Source organism: Zootermopsis nevadensis, unplaced genomic scaffold (genome assembly GCF_977971745.1).
Source record: "Zootermopsis nevadensis isolate Lab colony 2312 unplaced genomic scaffold, Znev_1.0 Znev_ptg000003l, whole genome shotgun sequence".
In the NCBI taxonomy this organism is placed as follows: Eukaryota; Metazoa; Arthropoda; class Insecta; order Blattodea; family Termopsidae; genus Zootermopsis; species Zootermopsis nevadensis.
The window spans coordinates 4,864,563-4,885,323 of record NW_028259135.1 but is presented as its reverse complement, the minus strand read 5'-3'; the positions used below and the strand labels follow the sequence as shown (position 1 = coordinate 4,885,323).

At 38.2% G+C, this 20,761-nt stretch overlaps 1 protein-coding gene across 4 annotated transcripts in view; it reads right to left on the bottom strand.

The window, feature by feature from the left end:
• The window catches only part of LOC110839553 (myosin-IIIb-like), a 51,584-nt gene that overhangs the window by 6,968 nt on the left and 23,855 nt on the right, over positions 1-20,761 (bottom strand). For all 4 annotated transcript variants that reach the window (XM_022083871.2, XM_087340337.1, XM_087340358.1 and 1 more), the window contains 16 exons: positions 18,530-18,634; positions 17,552-17,728; positions 16,771-17,076; positions 15,114-15,278; positions 13,239-13,355; positions 12,717-12,905; positions 11,114-11,316; positions 9,327-9,471; positions 7,941-8,133; positions 6,891-7,101; positions 6,475-6,619; positions 5,008-5,158; positions 4,241-4,515; positions 3,116-3,390; positions 2,669-2,834; positions 1,015-1,216 (listed from right to left, as the gene is read on the bottom strand). In XM_022083871.2, the coding sequence (XP_021939563.2) occupies positions 1,015-1,216; positions 2,669-2,834; positions 3,116-3,390; positions 4,241-4,515; positions 5,008-5,158; positions 6,475-6,619; positions 6,891-7,101; positions 7,941-8,133; positions 9,327-9,471; positions 11,114-11,316; positions 12,717-12,905; positions 13,239-13,355; positions 15,114-15,278; positions 16,771-17,076; positions 17,552-17,728; positions 18,530-18,634 (3,025 nt within the window). The remainder of the gene's footprint in view (positions 1-1,014; positions 1,217-2,668; positions 2,835-3,115; positions 3,391-4,240; positions 4,516-5,007; positions 5,159-6,474; positions 6,620-6,890; positions 7,102-7,940; positions 8,134-9,326; positions 9,472-11,113; positions 11,317-12,716; positions 12,906-13,238; positions 13,356-15,113; positions 15,279-16,770; positions 17,077-17,551; positions 17,729-18,529; positions 18,635-20,761) is intronic.

The following is a 20,761-nucleotide window of genomic DNA, read 5'->3' as shown; positions in this document are numbered from 1 at the left end:
CTCCCTCCATCTTGGGTTAGACCACAGCGGGCTTGTCACCTAAGGGGCTTTACCCATCCCCAGCAAGATTGATCCCTGGTGTTTAGCACCCTACAGGTGGAGGCTTGTCTCTGAGATCTGATATGTTGCTACTATCTGTCTATCTCATATCGTTCAGCTGAGATTGTGTTCCCATCTACTGATGGTCATATGAACTACGAGGCGCGTCCACAAAGTAAGTTTCCCACTCGTCCCACAGCTAGCAAACCTTATATTGCGCGAAGCGACTGTGCGTACGTGATAGAGCAATGACGTAGCATGGCGCATGCACTAACGGCACTTCCCGCGTTCTCACAGTAGCATCGTTGCAGCTGTTGAAGATGGAGGTTCTTATTCCAGCTCCTGCCGACTGTGAAGTGCGGTCAATGATAACGCTAGGCCACACACGGCTCGACGGACAGCAAGTCTCCTGCAGGAGTTCAGCTGGGAGGTGTTTAATCATTCACCCTACAGCCCGGACCTCGCTCCCAGTGATTTCCATCTTTTCCTACACCTCAAGAAATTCCTGTCCGGTCAGCGTCAGCGTTTTGAGAATGACAGAGAGGCGGAGATGGTTGTCACACAGTGGTTCCAATCCCAGGCGGCAGACTTCTACGACACAGGTATTCAAAAGTTGGTCCCACGGTATGACAAATGTCTCAATTCCGGTGGCGAATATGTTGAAAAATAGCTGGACACTTGCTGTATCTGTTGCAATAAATATTTCCATGAAATTGTGTTTTGTTTCTGTAAATGGCCCCAGGGAAACTTACTTTGTGGACGAGCCTCGTACATATTTTGCAATATAACTTAAGACCAGCTAATGAGATATTCATGGATAACCCATTAGAAACGGTTCAAGTCCGTACTCCTCAATTTCCTACAATCAATAATGCCAATGTCATGATTGCTCAACTAGTCTTGGAACAGATCTCTTTAAACAAGTCAGTGACATAGTTGTTACAGACTATGTATGGACACATAATAATGCCAAACCTTTCTCTGATCTGGCTTCTTCTTCCTGGCGCCTTTTCTCTGCTAACCTTCGTTGTTCCTGGTAGTGACGACGAGCAAGCCAACCCCGTGTATATCGCTGGAGAGTCATCACACTGCGTGCCATCTGCCATTTTACTGATTGGTACCTTGAACGGGCTAACCACCGGCGTACACATGCTTGCACCAATACAATCTTACGAACCTGGAGACACAAATGTACATCATATTTAAGTGGAAACTGTAGATAATTTCCTCTTTCATCAAGTATCCAGTCTGGAAGTTTACATTTGTATGACGAAAATGTTTTATTGTTTATAACTCAACAAAGGCAATTTTTCTGTAAAATGTAAAACAACAAAGTGCCAAGGAAGAATTTTCTTCAGCCGTCAGTGATAATTAATAACGCACTATACTGCAGCTTGGCAACTGGAATTTGGTGTGGAAATTGTTTCTAAACATACCCATAATCATGTATGAAATGTTATTTGTAAGCCAGCAACTAGAAATATGATGACAATGTGAAACTCTGAGGTGACATCCAACGGATATATCACACAAAATCTGAAGTTCTTCCAGAATGATGATGGTAACAATAAAAATAACAGTTATGATAACACAATAAATTTATCATTGTCATTCCTTTTGTCAATAATATTATTATTGTTGATTTATTTATTTATTCTGTTATTAATGTGCTGATTCAACAGCGACATAGTCAGGTACAGTATCACGATGGGAACGTAAGAAAAGTATAAAACAAGCAAAAAAATGAATATAACATGCATGATAACAGTATTACATAACATCATTTAAACTGAAAAAAGTTTCCTAGAATCGTCCAGCATTTACTACTTGCATCTGTAGGATAATGAGCAACTGAACACAGAATCTTGACACGTTGAAATAGTCAAAATGAAACGCCCATGTTCAAACACATCAGTGTCACATTCACAAAGGGCCTCACATACATTCTTGTTATAAATTTTTCATTTGAGAACAAATACAAAAAAAGAAGAGTGGGAACAAATTTCAGTGAGAATATCGAAGATTTGTTACTTGTTGACCTTCATCAGATGAATGAGTTTGTTGAGCCCTGACCATAGTTTGTACCCAATAAAAGATATCTTTGTTCTTAGTCCCCATGTTTTCCTGAAAGCTCCTCTGCCGTCCAAAATGCCCTGCAAGCCCCATTTCAATGCCCTGGGTCAGTAAAATGTCTCTGACTTATGAGAACAGCAATATTTCTTTGCGATAAAAAGTTGGTTGCATAAGTGCCCTTATATTTCTCTTGTTCAGGATACGTATTACGGCCATCTTATTTGGGCTGATGGGCAAGTGAATGTTGTGGTACTACTCTTGACCTACTCACAGAGCTGCTTGTAGGAACTCTGACTCTCTCCAGGAACTTATTACGACTGCAGTATCACCTCAATAACATTCATTCCCCACTAGGCTCCACAGGAAAAGTCATGTCCAGGTAAAAAACAGGCAATTGTGTGGCACACAACATAACATTTTATATCCTCCAGACAAACCAGGTGCAGCAATTATGCCAGCACATATATAACAAAATAAGACATCTCGCGTAGCAATTCATATTTATCACCATTACGACTATGTTAGAGTAAAGGATTACGTGGAACACGTGGCTCACCTGATCCTCATACAGTTTTGACAAGTACTCAACATGGTAGTACTTGAGGAACACTTTTGTCTTCCCAAGAGCCCAGCCATCCATCTTCAGTCTTAACAAAAGGAATTGACAGTTGTCCCGTGATGGCACCACATGCTCATTCCAACCAAAAGCCAAGAAATAATACCTGTTTAGAAAACACAATGCAGATTAATGCTAAAATGTGCTGTTACAAAGCCTTCAGCATAAGAAATGACATTCTGAACCCACTGAAAATTATTTTCAGGAGCCACCTCAGATTTGTTAATGTTTTCCCAACTCTGAATTACATTTCCAAGAATGAGTCTAGACCAGCTAAAGAAAGAGGGGCCCCTATCAAGAGTCAAACCTTTGCCATTAGAAGCAGTGATTTATGATGAAGCCAGCCTTTCCTGCTCTTGAATACCCAACTGAGGAAAAAAACTGTACCTCTTCAAGAACTCTCCAAATGGTATCCTATGTGAGAAGCCGTTCTGGCGTATCCGTATTGTCTCAATAACTCCTGTGCAGCGTAACTGCTTCACCACCTTGCTTGAGTCAAATAACTTGGGGACTCGTGTGTCATTGGGCTTGATGCAGCGCACAAACTGAGGGGACCCACTGACCATCTTCTGAAGCAGGTCCATTAATGAATAACGGAAATACGTGGAAACTGTCTGTTGGGCTCGTGACTGTGAAGCCAGGCCACGGCTGCTATAACGTTCCTGCAGCAACACAAAGTCAAGGTCAGTTTCCAATTATGAAAAAATGTGGCAACAAAGCCTCTTCAAAAGTTTCAGGTAAATGAACAGGTAGAAGATGAATGTCTTGTTACATTGTGTAGTCTGGTAGAAGTTTACCCAGACTATATGGTGCAACAACCCACAAGACAACCATCTTATATTCACCACATGACAACCTGAAATTTCTGATAGATTATATTCCGAAATGTAACATCTCACTTCCTTTCCCTCTTAAAGAAAAATGTAGACATGTGAGATCACCACGCTGTCTTCAGATGCCCAACTTTATAATTAAATCTGTCATGAATGTTACAACTTTGGGGAATGCCCCAATCTCATACTTTATAATTATCTACAATCAGTAATAACATGATGTCAGATGTATGGACTTGTGAGGAGGGAGCAACATTAGTGCTACTTAAATATAGGATCATAAAATTACATAGTAATATAGTTCTAAAAGTATGGAAGTTTTGTTGAGGTAAATTTCTTTGTACAATGAATAATAATAATAATAATACTAATATAGTGGACATGCAAAATTTTAATTTGTTTCAGTCAAGTAACAGTAAGTAATGAATCACTGAATCTAAGTGTATGAAATTTTATATGAAGATAGATCATAAACATTCTTGCAAATTATGTACTAAATATTGTCTACAGTCAAAAATTATGAATATGGCAATGGTGCAAAACTTTGGGGTCACTTCCAACAAAATTAACAGAGAATCTGTAGGCCAACTTCAGTTCCTCTACAAAAAGGCAGGGAAAGTGAAAAGACAAATGACTATCAACTTCTCAAAAGGACTGTGCTCCATGGACTTCATCGTACCTTAGAGCCTTCAGGCGAACTACATGGTGATTCTTGGCTAGGTGAGTAGAGGTTGCCTCTTTTGGTGAGTGGACACTGGAAGAGAAAGCGCACGATGCTCCGATGTGACTGTCTGAGCAGCTGAATCACCTCTGGCGGAAGGAAATTTCGGTTCTTGTCCAGGAAACTATCTGCCTGATACACCACCCGACCAGCATAATGGTGAATGGCGAAGCACAAAGCATCCGACTTGGGACGGACATAAAACTTGCTCTTCACATTCTTGTGGAACTTCTCTTCAAAGAGAAATCAGTAAGAAATTCATTTAAATACAAGAAGTAACAATTACTAAATATTCAAAGTAATTTAATATTGTAGCATTTAGAGTTGTTGAATAATAACAGAAGTAATTATAGTATATTTTTCAAAACTAGACAATTTAATTTTAAAAATGTGCATGTATTTATGGAGTCAATGATAAACTAATGTAAAATAGAACACTTTGCCACACATGCTTTCTGGGGCTGGAGGAGATTTGGGTTGGTATACTGTCGCAAACAAAACTAACTACTCATCTGTCTTCTCTGTCATTGTTTTACAAGAAAATATGAAATCCATAGAATGATTGCCTGATGTAGGGACCACAGCGGAAGCAACTGACAAATGACATTCTATTTCATGACAGTTATACAACCATAATTCACTGATTTCTCTTCTAGTTCTACCTAAGGACTGGTTTCCAAATGAGAGCAATAATTTGAAATCTATACATGCATACTAGATCTTACCAATAAGAGAGCGCTCAGCAGAGCATGGAAAGCGGCTCTCCTCATCAAGAAGCGCGAGCAGTCCCATAGGACGAGACAGCAACATGTCCAGAATCGGACGATTGTCTGAGAACTCCACCAGATCCACAGGTATGCCTTCTGCCATATATTCCTGACAGACACGTTTAATATCATCATGGAATACAATAATTAACACTTCATGCTGGTTTTTAAATATGTAATAAGTTAACACTGTGGCAGTATTTAAATGGCCTATCAGTAAGAAATAGGTGACATACATATTGTCAAGTTTTCCCACTTCTAATCACTCTACACTTACAGTCGTTTCAAAAGGAAATTGTTCATGAACTCGTTTTCTGTATTACTTGCAATATCTGCTTTACATTCCTCGCCATCTTATGGTTTTTCAATAACAAACACTATTTTCATTTCTATATACACCATTTTGCTTACTGGTTCATAGTTTTGACGTAAAAAAAGGGGGGCAAATAATTCGTACAGTCACATGTATAAATGACTAGATTTAAGAAATGAGAAGTACAATGTTTCAAGGTCTAATGATACAAATAGTATGACAAAAATCCAACAGATAACATAACAATGATCTGTCTTGGTGCCTGCATGCAGGGAGTATATATACTTGAGATACTGCTGATAGAAATGGCTTCTAGCTGCAAGTACACTCTCGGGCCACTGGCTTGAAGGGTTAATTTTAGTACAGTAGAAATGTTGGTATAATGTATATCAGTATAGTGAAAATATTATTCACGTCCTACCAATGCATCATGCTTTCTTATGGAAATATATTTCACTTTTACAAATACTGGTGCAAGGAAAAACTTCAATGTAATACAGTAAAAACTTGTCCCCAATCAAAAAGTGAATGGTTCAGTTTAGAAAATGTTTTTAAACTGATTTCCAAGGTATATCTGAAACAAAACCCTACACAGTCAATGCAGCAACGTAAAAATGCTGCTGTTTCTTCCAAATGGTTTGTTAAACACGTACCAGATGTCACAAGCATACAGGTATCTATAGTAATGTAGTCTTGACATCAGTTTAGTGGACTGAAAAACAAAAATATTTGGATAACAATCCTTGTAATAGTAAAATTGAATGATCATAGTAATTCATAATTCACAGAGGTCTTCCAGCATTATCAGAATAATGAAATGTGAGAAATTATAAAAAAAAGGGCATATGGGTAATTTGAGGAAGACAAGGAATGCCACAGAATTCTGACAAGAAATAATATTTAAAAATGTTCACTTTCAGTAACAAGAATGGCATGGAAGGATAACATTAAGATGGATCTAAGATATATTGTAAGAATAGGAGACAGATAGAACTAGCTAAACCTCATGTCTAATAGTGGGTTTTGATGTGAATGGTGTTGAATCTTTGAGTTCTACCATCACCGTGAGAGATATTCTCAGACGTAAGTGACCGTAAGATTGCGGACATTACCTGCTGCTCCCACGTGAAGATGTGCTGGTTGAAATAATACTGGAGCTGCTCATTAGCAATGTTGATGCACAGCTGTTCAAACGAATTCCTTGGGAAATTTTCAAATCCAAAGATGTCCAATAGGCCCACTGACAATGGCTCTTCACTAGTAACAGACAAGACATTATCTAAACATCGAAAGCTTACATCCTACACTCTGGAAAACAAGCTTTAAAAGTATTAATTATTGGGACACTACAATACACTCTCATTACGTAACAGTGTAATGGCAAGATGATTCATCCTGAAGGAAATGTCAGTAGATAATTCTTACCTCTAGGGTTTAAGCGAGACCACAAAATGACTTGAAATGAGTAACAAAGCACAAGATTTTTAAACGTAGGAGAAAGACAGTAGGTAGTAACAAAACAGCATACCACGTTCCTCTGTTGAATGTCAATAGGCAGTTAATCTGGTTAACTATCCAGTCAAATAGTCGACCATAGAGCCCCTTGGCCATGGCATCACGAGCTGCACAAGCCTCCGCAACTGTGTTGTTCCTCACAATGGTCTCACCCCGTGTCACTACACTGTTTGATGTCAGTGCCTCCAACATATCGCTCGGTTCCACACCGAGAAGACGAGACACTGCCAAACACAATCACACGCTGAAATACGTTCATATCTGTATGTTCAAATGATAGCAGTATGAAAAAATGCGCTATTTGTAGACTTACAAAATAGACATTTGTTTCTAATATTAATTTTTTAACCATGTTCTCAACTGAAATTTCCAAAAAATAAACTTTACCTTTGAAATATCTGTCTGTCAATATGTAACAAATCAAGAATGGTTGAATCAGAATTAATAAATTTACACTGGGCAGTATTAATAAAATTTACCTGCAAATCAATTAAAATCAGCCAATAATGGACATGTTGCAAGAAGACTTGCCCGTGTTTCCGTAGGCTAAAGCGATTGGCTGCAGAATTCGCAGCTGGCGACACAACCACATGGTAAATCCTAGGGATTCCTCCATGTTCACAGAATCTCAAAGGCAGAGGGTGCCAGACACCCTGCCCCAGAACAATTTGAATACCACTGGCACCACTCACATAAATTCTAGCAAATAAGCCAGAATTGTTGCATTAACTGTGCATTTTGTAATTAGTTCTTTCTTCTCGCATTCACTATCCTTTTCTCCCCCCTCTTTCCTCTCTCATACACTTTTCTTTCACTTTCCCTCTCATTCATCCTCTGCAACTATATTTCTTTCTTTCTTTTCCCGTCTGAAGAAAGTTACAGCATGCTGCATATCTGGCATGACTATTCTATCTGTAATATCAGTGCACTCTTCTTCACAGCAAAAATATTCTGATTATAAAAGTATGAAGTTTAACAGATAATATATCCACATATTCATCGAAAAGAGGGCTTTCTACATAAATTAATCATCACATTAAACCAGTGAGGCGAGGTCACTCACCTCTGTGGAGAGGAGCAAGGTCAACGACATAGCTCTTGTTGTCAGTGTTGTTCTGTGTTACCACTTCACCAAACTCAATGTCACCAAGATGCAAGATGGCTGCCAGGATATGATACACTGTGTCCACCTCATCGTTGCGGAAACCCAGAAGACGAAAGCCAACATTCAGTTGGTGGTACCTCTCCACATTTATCTGCAGCATACAAAGTAAACTATTGCCATGAGGTAACCACCCTGGTCTTATCATAACTAGTCCACATACAGAGCCTGTCTGTTCATTCTAACTTGTTGTTTGGTGTGCACCATTCTAGTGATTTGTTACCTTAACACCACTCCATGGCTCCTGCCTGGTTTCTTAATTAATTATCTGAAGTGGATCTATCTGAAGAACCAATTTTATTACTTAGAATAATAACTTCTAAGTTAAATGTTCAGGAGAATCGCATAGTACGACAGACATTAAAGCTTAGCAAACAGAAGACTAGACTGCTTGATAAGGGAAGAATGAAAAAGGAAACTGTACAAGTACTTTACTAATACAAAATGTGATTGGTCTCTTACCTTGAGGGAAAGACCACACGTGACAAGTGTCTGAAAATAAGGTGCTCAGGAAGATATTTGGACCCAAGAAGGATATAGTATGTGAGAAACTTAGGATACCATATAATTAGGAAAATGGCTAGGATAAGAAAGGCAATGAATGCACATGGAATTTTGGTTGGGAAACGTCATGGAAAATAGCTACTTGAAGGTCTGGGAAAAAGATTGGAGGATAAGATTAGTGCGATCTTAGGGAGATGGGTTATGAGTATCAGAGACATGTGAAGATGGCTCAGGATTATGTCCAATGGTGGTGTATGATAGAATGATACTGAACTTTCAGGACCTACCACCACATTGTCAGTTCCAGTTTGTAATTGCTTTGAACTGACTCATACATAACACTTATAAGTTTGTTAATACTGAGATTAGCATGTGTCATAAATGTTTTTAGTAAAGTAAAGTTTGTCCCGCTACGTGCCATACAAGCGCTTGGGGTGAGAGGGGGTATAGCTCCACTCTTTCTTGACCTCGGCACTAGATGGGGTGAGTAGTCAGCATCACGCCCCGGCCGGCTTTACCCCCGGGAAAGGACCCCGGTACCCATTGTAGAGGAGGCTGGGTGGGCCCCAGAGCCGGTCTGGACACAGAGGCTAGAGGAAAAATCCTCTGCCCCCGTCGGGGATCGAACTCCGGTCGTCCAGCCCATAGCTAGTCACTATACTGACTGGGATATCCCGGCTCATAAATGTTTTACATAAACTTATTCTGAGATTATTTAATTTATAAGATCCAAAATGTGCACATATATTTTGTAACTAGTTCTGTCTTTTGGTTAAGTATTACCTTCTTTGTTTCTGCATCCTGGGCATCCTCTCCCAAATAATGGTGATGGAGTCTCAATACTGGGTCCAGATAAAACTCAGCTAATCGATTTACAGATTCAAGTCCATCATACAGGTAGTAGAACACATGGAAATTTTTCTCACCCCTGCCAATTTAAAATATGGTTATTTGTAATCTAAAGTCTTTACACATTTTGCCACTTGTAAGAAATTTAGTAAGTTTTATAACAGCATAAAGACACTTTGTAGGATATGAGGTTTTCATGGCAGTGAATCTGAAAATGACCATCTTCTGGATTGCTGGGCCGTGTAATTTGATAGAAGTTTACCGACGTTTCAGAGGTCCTTGCTGCCTACATCATCAACCATCTTCAGACTCACTGCAGTGAAAACCTCAAATCCTACATAAAATAATATCACTGGAGAAAATATTTAATAAATAAATATTAGAGTGGCTTGGCCATGGTATTCAAACTGACAGTTAATACAGGCTCTGCATTGTAAAGTAGACAGTTGCAGAGGTACTCAAAGAGTTCCGCACCATTGTGGTACCTTAAGGTTCAATACAGTGTTTAACAAGGTCCACTTCTGCTATGGCGCAACGGCCCAAAGTCGAGCCTTGGCTTCCTCACACGTGTGAGGTTTCTTTGTCTTTGAAGTGTGCATTTATGAGTAGTGAGTGACAAGCCCACTGTCTCTGCACAATTTCTTCTCAATCCTGATTTGTCTGCTAGAGCCATCCAGTAGTTAAGTAGGAGAGACTTGGGTGAGAAATGGCCACTGAATTTTTCTTACAAAACATCTCATTCATGCTCATAAGGTTCTTTTACATGCCGTAAACCTAAAACATGGGACCGCTGGCTTTACTTCCCTTCCAAAGGAATTTGTGCTATGGATTTTTATCACCCTTAAAAGTCCATCGACATCGGCCAGGTTTGAACCCGCGAACCTTGGGGCCAGTGGCGAGCAAGCTAACCACTAGTCCACCAAGGGCGACAACAAGGTCCACTACTGTAGCCTATGCCAAGCCAGATGAGTTAAAACTAACCCTTCATACTCTGTTTCTCTAGGGCACAGCAGTGCCTAGATTTCCTCTTGAGAGTTTCTAACCAAAAATTGTGTATGAATTTTTTGTTTTCCACATGAATATTAGATGGTTCATTCATTCAATCATCCTGACACTGTCAGATGAAAAGAACAAATCATGAAGCTTTTTAATAAGTAATTTTGTCTTCCCTGCCATCATTGTCTCTTTCTTAATTCAAAAATATTCAAACAAATGCACAACTTGCTGGAACAAGAGTTAGGTGGGATAAACAGCCACACAAATTATATTTATAAACATTTTCATTGTTTTGGGCTATCACTTCTTCAAGTCATTTCTACAAAAATGACTGATGTACATGTCACAACATTCTTTAAGCACTCAATTAATGGCCTTTCTTCTTTAATTTTTTCACTTCGAAGAATTGATGTGTCTGTCTCCTCTGAGGCACAGAGTATTTGGAGAAATGTAACGCTGCTTTGGAATGTGTTACCCATCAATACAGCCCACTTTGATAGTTGTCAGGTGATAATAGTTCCTACAAAGCCTGTGGATAGTGACCAGATTAAAGTAAACATTATTGACATACTGAAGAAGACATAGAGTGTATCTTTACAGAAGTTTTATTATAGCCTGGAAGCATTTATTTTTTAAATATTTTAATTGCGTTTGCAGGCAGTTTGAGAAGACAAAAGGAAGCAGGTCAGGTTAAACATGAAGTAAGTGACCCAGTTATATCTTACTGTGTTTGTTGCGACACTCGTGACTGCTCCAAGAGGTAAACTGCCACCCTAGCACCAGTGACTTTCCCCGTTTGAGTCATGATCAAGTCCAGGAACTTCCCAAACCGAGATGAGTTGGCATTGATGCCCGTCCTGGCATTGCCAAATGCTTCCATAATGGGGTTCACTTGCAAAATGCGTTCTTCTAGATTCCTATTGGGTGCCTATGATAAAATTTGCCATTATCAATTGCACTGAGAGAGCAGACTGTTTCCCAAATTTGAAATGATGACAAGTATCATCAAATACCATAATGTAGTCCACTTTTAAGTTGTAATATCACAGTCATACCTGAATGGATGTGAGTACTGAACATTAACAAACTAAACACTTTATTTACTATCTACACATGTTTCATAATACTAAAGAAGTATTTTGTACAAAAATACATTAGAAATTATCCATACTAGTGCAGAAAAGTGTAAGAGAAAATGTCTTTTACATTTTGGATTCCTTGCACTTGTATAAAATTTTGATGTACTGGGGAGCAAACAGACTAGTTTCACGAAGCTGACAGTCACTCAGTGAATAAATGTTTATGGAACTTGTACGTCCATTATTGCGTTCAGAAGACAATGCCACTCGGCCCTAACCTGAGCTAAATGAATCCACCCCATGCATGTCTCATCTCTCCTACTTGTGCTATATGCGTCACTCATTTCATCTTCCTCAATTTATTTACTCTAACAGTATTTTGTGTAGGGCGCAACTGATGAAGATCCTCATTATGCAACGTCCTCCAATCTCCTGTTATTTCCTCCCTTTTAGATTAAAACAGTTTTCTCAACACTCCTCTGATGTGAGAGACCAAGTTTTACATTCATACAAAACAAAAGATAAATTATAGTTTTGTATATTTTAATCTTTACTTTGTTCAACAGCAGACAAACAACAAAATTCTCTTGTAAATAAGAGAAAGAAACATTATTTCACACATGAAATGGGTGTAACATTGGCAACCACCAACAAGCCTACATGAAGTCAAAATCCAGATCACATTCTAAATTTTCACAAATACAAACTCTTCAAATATCATAATTTCAGCTCTATTACTGACTTCATAGTAATGTAGAAGCTTTCTGAGAAATGATAAATTGTGTAAGTAGTATTATATATAACATTGTTATCTCTCACCACATACTGAGGCAATATGCATAGATCAATGAAAAAATACATATTTTCAGAAACATTGATGACCTAAAAAATTTTGTCTGTCCTCTTACTGCCTCATACTGGGACAGAAATCAATGATCATGAGAATTCTCATGCTGGAAGCATGTAACACACACATGATTAAGGTTTGACACTGTTAGTACCAAAGCTGGTTATTGGACACAATCCCACAACAATCATTCTAATTTTCCTAAATGCTTTTGATCCATCACCTTCTTGGACTTCCAAGTAATTATTTTCCATGAGGTTTCCACACCAAATTTTTAGGTGTATTCACTATCTGCTAATTCTATCAAAATGTATGGACCACTTCCTTACAATACTAGGCAAGCTGTACGCGTCACAAACTTCATCATGACAAAACAGTCAGCACTCGTGTCTGAGGTCGTACCTTTCCAAGGAAGACAAGCTGTTTCAGCAACAGGTTTGCGCTCTCGGTTTTGCCTGCGCCACTTTCGCCGCTGATCACAATTGTCTGGTTCTGGCTCTGGTGCAGCAGAGCTTGATATGCAGCATCAGCAACAGCAAATATGTGAGGTGGATTGTCTGATCGAGCCTGACCGTGATACCTGCGCTGCTCCTATGCAATATTTTCAAGTAACACTGTAAAACTTCCTAGTTCACTACTTTTTAAAAACATTTCTGCACACACACACTTCTGTTATGAATCCCCTCAACATCAGCTAGAAATAAAATTCTCATTTCACCCTGCAATTTGCAAGATCTGAGCATCTGGATTTCAACACACAGTCACAGTGCACCTCATCTCAAACAAGAAAACTCCACACGCAGAAGACAACCTGGGTAACAACGATTCATATCACCCTTTCTTCAAAGCAATTTATCTCGTAAAGTTTTCTTTTTATATGCAAAATGCACTTATCTTGGAATATAAATTAGCTAAGACACTCACCAAGTTTGTATAAAATCCTAGATCAATGAATGGGTTTACAGACAGCAAGATATCCCCAATGTAGGTGTAAATTTGATTCTGTTCAAATCGACGACACAGCTGTTCCACAATACTTTCCTGCAAAACACAAAATTCTTACAAAATTTGTACTCCATATCTGTACATTCTTTGTTAGTTTTAAGAAAACCTGGTGCTGTTTCAAAAACTAATATTTTTAACAGAAGTTAATAAAATAGGAATAAGGGTAGGAAGAAAAAAGTATGTTAAAAATATGACAAATATGTTATATCTGGTATTATGTCTTTAATGTATTGATTTGGTTGCTTTGACATTATTTACCTGCATGTAATTCAATGTCATACAACAGACATTGAACAAAATAATTTAAAACAGTTCCGATGGCTCTGGTCTTGCGCTTAAGTGAAAGAAACATGATTCACAACTTTTACAGTATCAATGAGATATATGGATTATAAATTTGGCATGAAAAATAATTTGTCCAATTTTATCTGCAGAAGAAAGGAAAATTTTTTCATGTCCCTTTAACATATAATTTTCATGGCACTTTTCATTTGTCCTCAACATTTTGAAGTACATGAAACCAGCATGGAATGAAATATTTTCATACAATCAGATGTGGGTGATGTGCAATAAATTCTCCAATTTCTCAGAAACTGTTTCTTCTTCCATCATTAAGGACTGATCTGATGTGTTCCCTAACCAACAGAACAGAATAAGCGACCAACAGTGTGACTTCTGAATACAAACAAATCCTACTGCAGTGGGTTTTTCATGTGAGGTGCGTACAAATCATTGCTGAAAACGCTGTGATTTGGAACATCTACAGGAAAGAGTGAGTACAGACATATGGAAAGTCACTCCAAATATATTCATGTGTGACACTGCAAACGAGGCCCACATTAACATCTTTTAAGTCATGAATGTGTACTTCAAGAGTAAATAAAATTAATTACTGTGTTCTAAATTACATTGTTTCAAATAAATGTAATCACAGAGTGATATGCACGAAGTGCAATATGTTGGACGTACAATAACTAAGGTTTGGTTAGTTTCAGAATATTTCACAACAAATACCACGATTATATGTCTCAAGCAGAACGAGATATATCATCTTAAATGTACAGTATTCTTTTTTGATGATCCTGTATGATCTTTTTTATCATACGTACGTAGTAAGTAGTGAAAAGGCTCATTACAATTTATGGAAAATAAAAATATTGATATCAGTAACATTTATATATAATTTGAAAAAAGTAATGTCTTATTCCAAAAAAATACAAATATTACTCAGGGTGAAATCTTATGCTTAAACTACCTGAGTGCCCACGATGTTACTCGGGAAAAATTCAACAAATGCCTACATTTCTTATCTATCTTTCTTGCCCAAAAACATATTATAGGCCTGAATATTTTATATGTACTGTTCAGCATTACATGAAAAATTATTATTCCTACACCCAAGAACATTTGTGTTTACAGTGTCATCTTCCGTCATTAGTTTCAGATATATCCCAGGATCTTGGCCATTCTGCCTCTTAATATAAACAACTGGGCCCATTATTCGTTCTCAAGTTAGCTGTCTCATGAAGTCATTCAATTCTGAAATGTGCTATACAGTGGTAAGTCAAGGAATAAAGCGATTAATCTGCACATTGTAGTTCCATTTATGAAATTAGTCATCATAAACTGAATAATATGTTTGAATAATAATTTATATTTAAAATATTTATGCACAAATCAACAGCATCATAATTTCTTCTAAGGAATTGTTAATGTTGTATCACTTTATTAAACCTAAGATTTTATTATAACTGTTTGATCATAACATTAACTACAAAGATTTCCACTGCCTACCTCAGACAGGATATCCAGAGCTGCCAAATCATCCAGGTACATGGGTTGAGGCTTTGACTTTCGGTTGGGTTTAAGTTTCCCGTGCTTAGTGGTAGCTTCCGGCTGTTGATGGGAAAGCCCTTCAGCTCTCTGTCTTATTATTTCTGCCTTCAGCTCCGAGCGTACCTGAAATCAGCGTAGTAAAATAGACATATTGTTCTCTTTTGAAACCATATTACAATGCCAAATATGCTGGGAAATAAAAGTGGCTCTGAATTAAGTCCAGTTTATCGGCTATGACATAATAAACAGTCAGATGATATTCATTTGTAGATTATTTTAAATATCTGTGCTGTGTAAACAGGCTGCCTGGATAAAATTTTGAGGCACCATGAAACAACTGACCTAGGGGAAACAGTGGGCCTAATTGTCAATAAAAGACATTATAGAAATAATAAAGATACAAAACAATCTTACGTCTGTAAGGGACATAGTTCAGAAATTCCTAAGAAGTGAAAACATGCCTACATGGAGAGACAGCTGACAGCATATAAACCTACACTGATAATGTTATATTTAGATTCATTAAGGTACACATTATGAAGAAAGCACTAAATTAGTTGTTTTAGAGTTTTTCATCACAAGTAATTTATTAATATGACTACAATCAGATAAAAATTGAGACCTCTTGAAAACAAACATTTTTAATAACATATTTTATTCAATTTTATGTGTTTCAGTTGAATATTTCTGCTTTTACTTCAAAGTCCATTCATACCTAGACAGTACCTCATTCTAACTGCTGTCCTAACTCCATGTCTCATTTACTATCATACTGCTGTGAAGTAGCGGTGACAATTTTATGAGATAATGGTACCAAAAAATGAAACAACTGTGGTTCTGAGAAAAATTAATTCAAAATTTTCCATTACTTAACATGATGTAAGCTAATCATATTAACTCTCAACTACTGCAATTCATATTCTGGATAAACTGAAACTTCTTCTGTTCTTTTGTGTGCCCTCTTGGATTTCATTTCTTTCTTTCAGATATTCTGTACCCCTTCTTCAGCTTTCTGAAGCTTCTTCAAGGCATTCACTGAGCCTGTGCCACATCTTACAACAAGAATGTCTGGGACTGGACACCATTAACCTTTAAAGTACCAGGCTTTCAAACCCCCATATCCCTGATGGCATGGTTTAAATCTCACAGAAACACTGCTTTTCTTTGTCTTAAGGTGCTATGCATAACAGGATTGAAGAAAATATAAGAACATTAATCAAGTTGATGGACAGCCTCTTGTTTGGAAATCAAACACATGACCTCCCAAATATCACACAGGAGTAACCACTTTAACTACTATTTTAACCTTTACCATAACAGAACACAAGAAATAAATTCCAATATCACTGGGTTACTGGCTGGGCTTTAGCTCTGTGGTTAATGGTTTTGAGGTACGCTAGTGTTACACGACCAGCTGGACTGCATATAAGCTGCGTCACACGGACGATAAAGGTTAATTTATGAAAACGGACTTCTTGACGATACGTACATAACGAATGATCAATTACAGATACGTAAACAAAAAATGTATCATGATACCGAACAAAATTACCACCGACACGTTACAACAACAAAATAAAAAATAAATAAAAAAGGGGGCAGTTTCGTAGCTCACCTTGTCTGCATAGACAGCACCACATCTCATAAACGGGTGTTCCAGCAGCTCTCGGATAAACGGACGCTCTTCCAGGTCCTTGATCAGACACCTGGATATGAAGTCGGGTAGGAGTGACAGGGTATAATCTTCTGGGTGAGATAACTGCGGTGGGGGATTTCGTGGGATCTGAAAGAGCGCTCGCATAGGATGGAGGTCTGATAATGGTGGCTCCCCTTCTGCTAGCTCAATGGCAGTTATACCAAGTGACCAGACATCACATCTTGAATCATACGATGAATCCAGCTGTTGTTCACATGCTATCACCTTGAAGAGAAAAGAAGGTGGTCAGTCTGAAGCCAATCACTTCTTCGTCAGTTGTAGTCACATCCTCTGAACCATAATTTTTCTGACAGAAATTAATCTCTCAGGAGCTAAATTATCAACTGCACTTCTTTGTTGCCTGTCTATAATAGTCTAAATATAAAGCATGCCTTTAACAGAAATGTTATTAGTAATGTATAAGTAATGGTGATAAGCTTTTCACAAATGAAAGAACTAATAAACTGCCTAGAAAGAAGCCATGTAACTGTGCCACAGTCATATTTAGAAGTACTGTTAAATAGTAACTAACCTTAAGTGCACAGCAACAGAGGATTTAAACTCCATGCCACAGGTCTGCCTGCCAGATGAGAGGGTTTAGCAGTCTGCTAGTATGAATGCACGGCCAGCTGGACTACATGTAAGCACTGAGGCACTGATGATAAAGAGTAAATAAACGGTCACAGGAAGAAGAAATTACCTCAGGAGCCATCCAGTACGGTGTTCCGACCGACGTGTTTCTGCGGCCAAGAGTTACAGCAAGGTGGGAAGACACCCCAAAGTCTATAAGCTTCACATGAGCATCCTCTGTCAGCAGAATGTTGTGCCCCTTCACATCTCTGTGCATGCAATGGTTGCTGTGCAAATACATGAGAGCCTGCCAACATAACAAACATATAAATATATATAATAATGATCTTCTACAGATGATGATGACAAAATCTTCAAAATGTATGGTCACAAACCTCCACGTGTGCTTTAGTTCATTCATTTGAATTCAACTTCTCTTTTTAAAATTTTGAACGTCCATTCCATTGTGCGAATCACTAATCATAAAATTTTACTAACCATCACACACAATACATGGCATGCCATGCCAATGCTCTTTCAGTAACTCAGAATACATAGCGTCGAATTTGAGGATTATATTGAGTAACAAATCAGAAAGTGGACTAGTGGTTAGCGTGCTCGCCACTGGACCCAAGGTTCGCTGGTTCAAACCCGGCCGAGGTCGATGGATTTTTAAGGGTGATAAAAATCCGTAGCACAACTTCCTTCAGAAAGGAAGTAAAGCCTGCGGTCCCACGTCGTAGATTTACGGCACGTAAAAGAACCATGATTCTGACGTAAGCCAGTTCTCTTCCCCATTTGATCCCACCTTTCTCTGCCATTCACGAGTCTACTATTCAAGTGAGGATAGGAAATACGGAGGTTCAACCACATCTCCGGATCAATCTACCCGCCAACATCGAATCCAAAGACAAGCACCATGATCTATTGGATGAATTAAAAAAGAATTCTAAATACAGAAGACATACGTAAGCCTGATTTGTACAAATTAAGACAACTCCACAGCCATTTTCTTACACCTCTAAGACAGATAGGATTCTGGCAGAACACGTCTTTCTCCTCCGAATTTTTTATTTACCCAATTTTTCAACACTATTAAGTACATTACCTCAGCTGTTTCTTTCATTAAGTATGCAATCTGTTCCTCTGTGAGACGGTCATTGCGATGTTTCAATCCTTGCACCAGATCTGTCACTGAACCACCAGTACAAAGCTGAAACAAAACACAGTCCATCACTGAACACAAGTGCAAATACATTTTAAAAGTTTGTGTTCCTAAAACAAAAGCCGACTGAATGGAAGTGAACCACCTAGGCTAAAATGCCTCCACAACTGAGGAGTGATCAGAACCACATTAACATCTTTACTCCTATAATTCTAACATCACATGCCACAGAAATATATTATATATAACTTGAAACAATGCTTGAGAATCTAACAGTACACTCAGATAGTCATGAAATTACCTGAATTTTATGGAATGTAAAGGTTCATTACCATGTTCACAAGAACTCACATGTCCCTATCCTCAGCCATACAAATCCAATGCATACCCCCAACACTGCTCCCATAAGATCTATTTTAATATTATCCTCCCACCTATGTCCCTCCAGCCTATCCAGCTAAAACTTTGTACGCATTCCTCGTCTCACCAATACATGCTATGTGCTCCGCCCATTTCATCCTCCTTGACTTGATCATCCTAAAAATGTCTGGCGAAGAATACACTTTCTCCAGCCTCCTGTTACTTCATCCTCTGTGGTCCAAATATTCTCATCAGCACCTTGTTCTCTAACACCCTCAATCTGTGGCATTCCCTTTACACAAGAGACCGGTTTTCACACCCGTACGATAAACCGGTAAAGCAGTTTGGTATATTTTAATAGTTATGTTCTTAGGCAGCAGATAGAAAGACAAACGCTCGTTCATTTCCAGAATTTCAAGAGTTTACTCTGCTCTTAATTTCCACATTTTCATATGAGCTACCAGTTACCCTTATACAAAAATTTTATCTTGCAGTCTGGTAACGAGACATGAACACATATATTTACTTTCCTATGTGTTTAACTCCAAACCAGTTTCCTTGCTAGTATGTAATAGAATTTTCATGTTTTTCCTTATAATATTTATGTTTACACCCAGGACATTAACTTCATCAACACAGACCTCAAGCTGAAGTGTCCCATTCAATTCCAACCCCTCTTTGGTTTCATCGACCTTCCTCACAGAATATTCTAAAGCAAAGCCTAAAAGTAATGATGATGAAGCATCTCCTTGTTTCAGAGCATTCTGAACAGGAAATATATCATATAAATGTGTAAAATTATGGACTTAACTATAGATTTCATTCAAACACAACTTAATTATTGTAAATAGTTTCACTGGTAAATCAAATTCAATGAGAATGCTAACTGAATCAAAGGTTTTCTTAAGTTCATAAATAGCTGATGTACAGTCCCATTGGACTCCTCCTAGTATCTGACAAATGCAGTCAGCAGTTGATTTATTACATCAGAAACAAATGATCCCCAATAATTTTGTCTACATATGCGGCTTACCTTGACAGATGAGTGCTGAACAAAATTTTGTACATAATTGATAACAATGGCATTTCTCAATAATTAAAACAGCCAGATTTATTGCTTTCCTTATAATAGGTACAATAATAAATTCTGGCAAGAAATCCTTATTTCTAATGGAACTATTAAGTACGTAGGAATCTGCAAGCAGATCACCATTCTCATCTTCTACCAAGTTGGTAACTCTTATTAAATTCATTTTTACCAACATTCTTGAATTTGTAAGATTTGAGGTCATACTGCCTCTGTCATCAGGGCGATGAGTAAGAAGATTTCTGTATTCTGGGTTGTTGCGCTGTGTAGTCTGGTCGATGTCAACCAACGTTTCAGAGGTCATACTGCCTCCTTCATCAGGGCGATGAGTATGAAGATTTCTGTCTTCTGGGTTGTTGCGCTGTGTAGTCTGGTCGATGTCAACCAACGTTTCAGAGGTCATACTGCCTTCGTCATCAGGACGATGAGTATGAAGATTTCTGTCTTCTGGGTTGTTGCGCTGTGTGGTCTGGTCGATGTCAACCAACGTTTCAGAGGTCATACTGCCTTCGTCATCAGGACGATGAGTATGAAGATTTCTGTCTTCTGGGTTGTTGCGCTGTGTAGTCTGGTCGATGTTTACCAACGTTTCAGAGGTCATACTGCCTCCGTCATCAGGATGATGAGTATGAAGATTTCTGTCTTCTGGGTTGTTGCGCTGTGTAGTCTGGTCGATGTCAACCAACGTTTCAGAGGTCATACTGCCTCCGTCATCAGGACGATGAGTA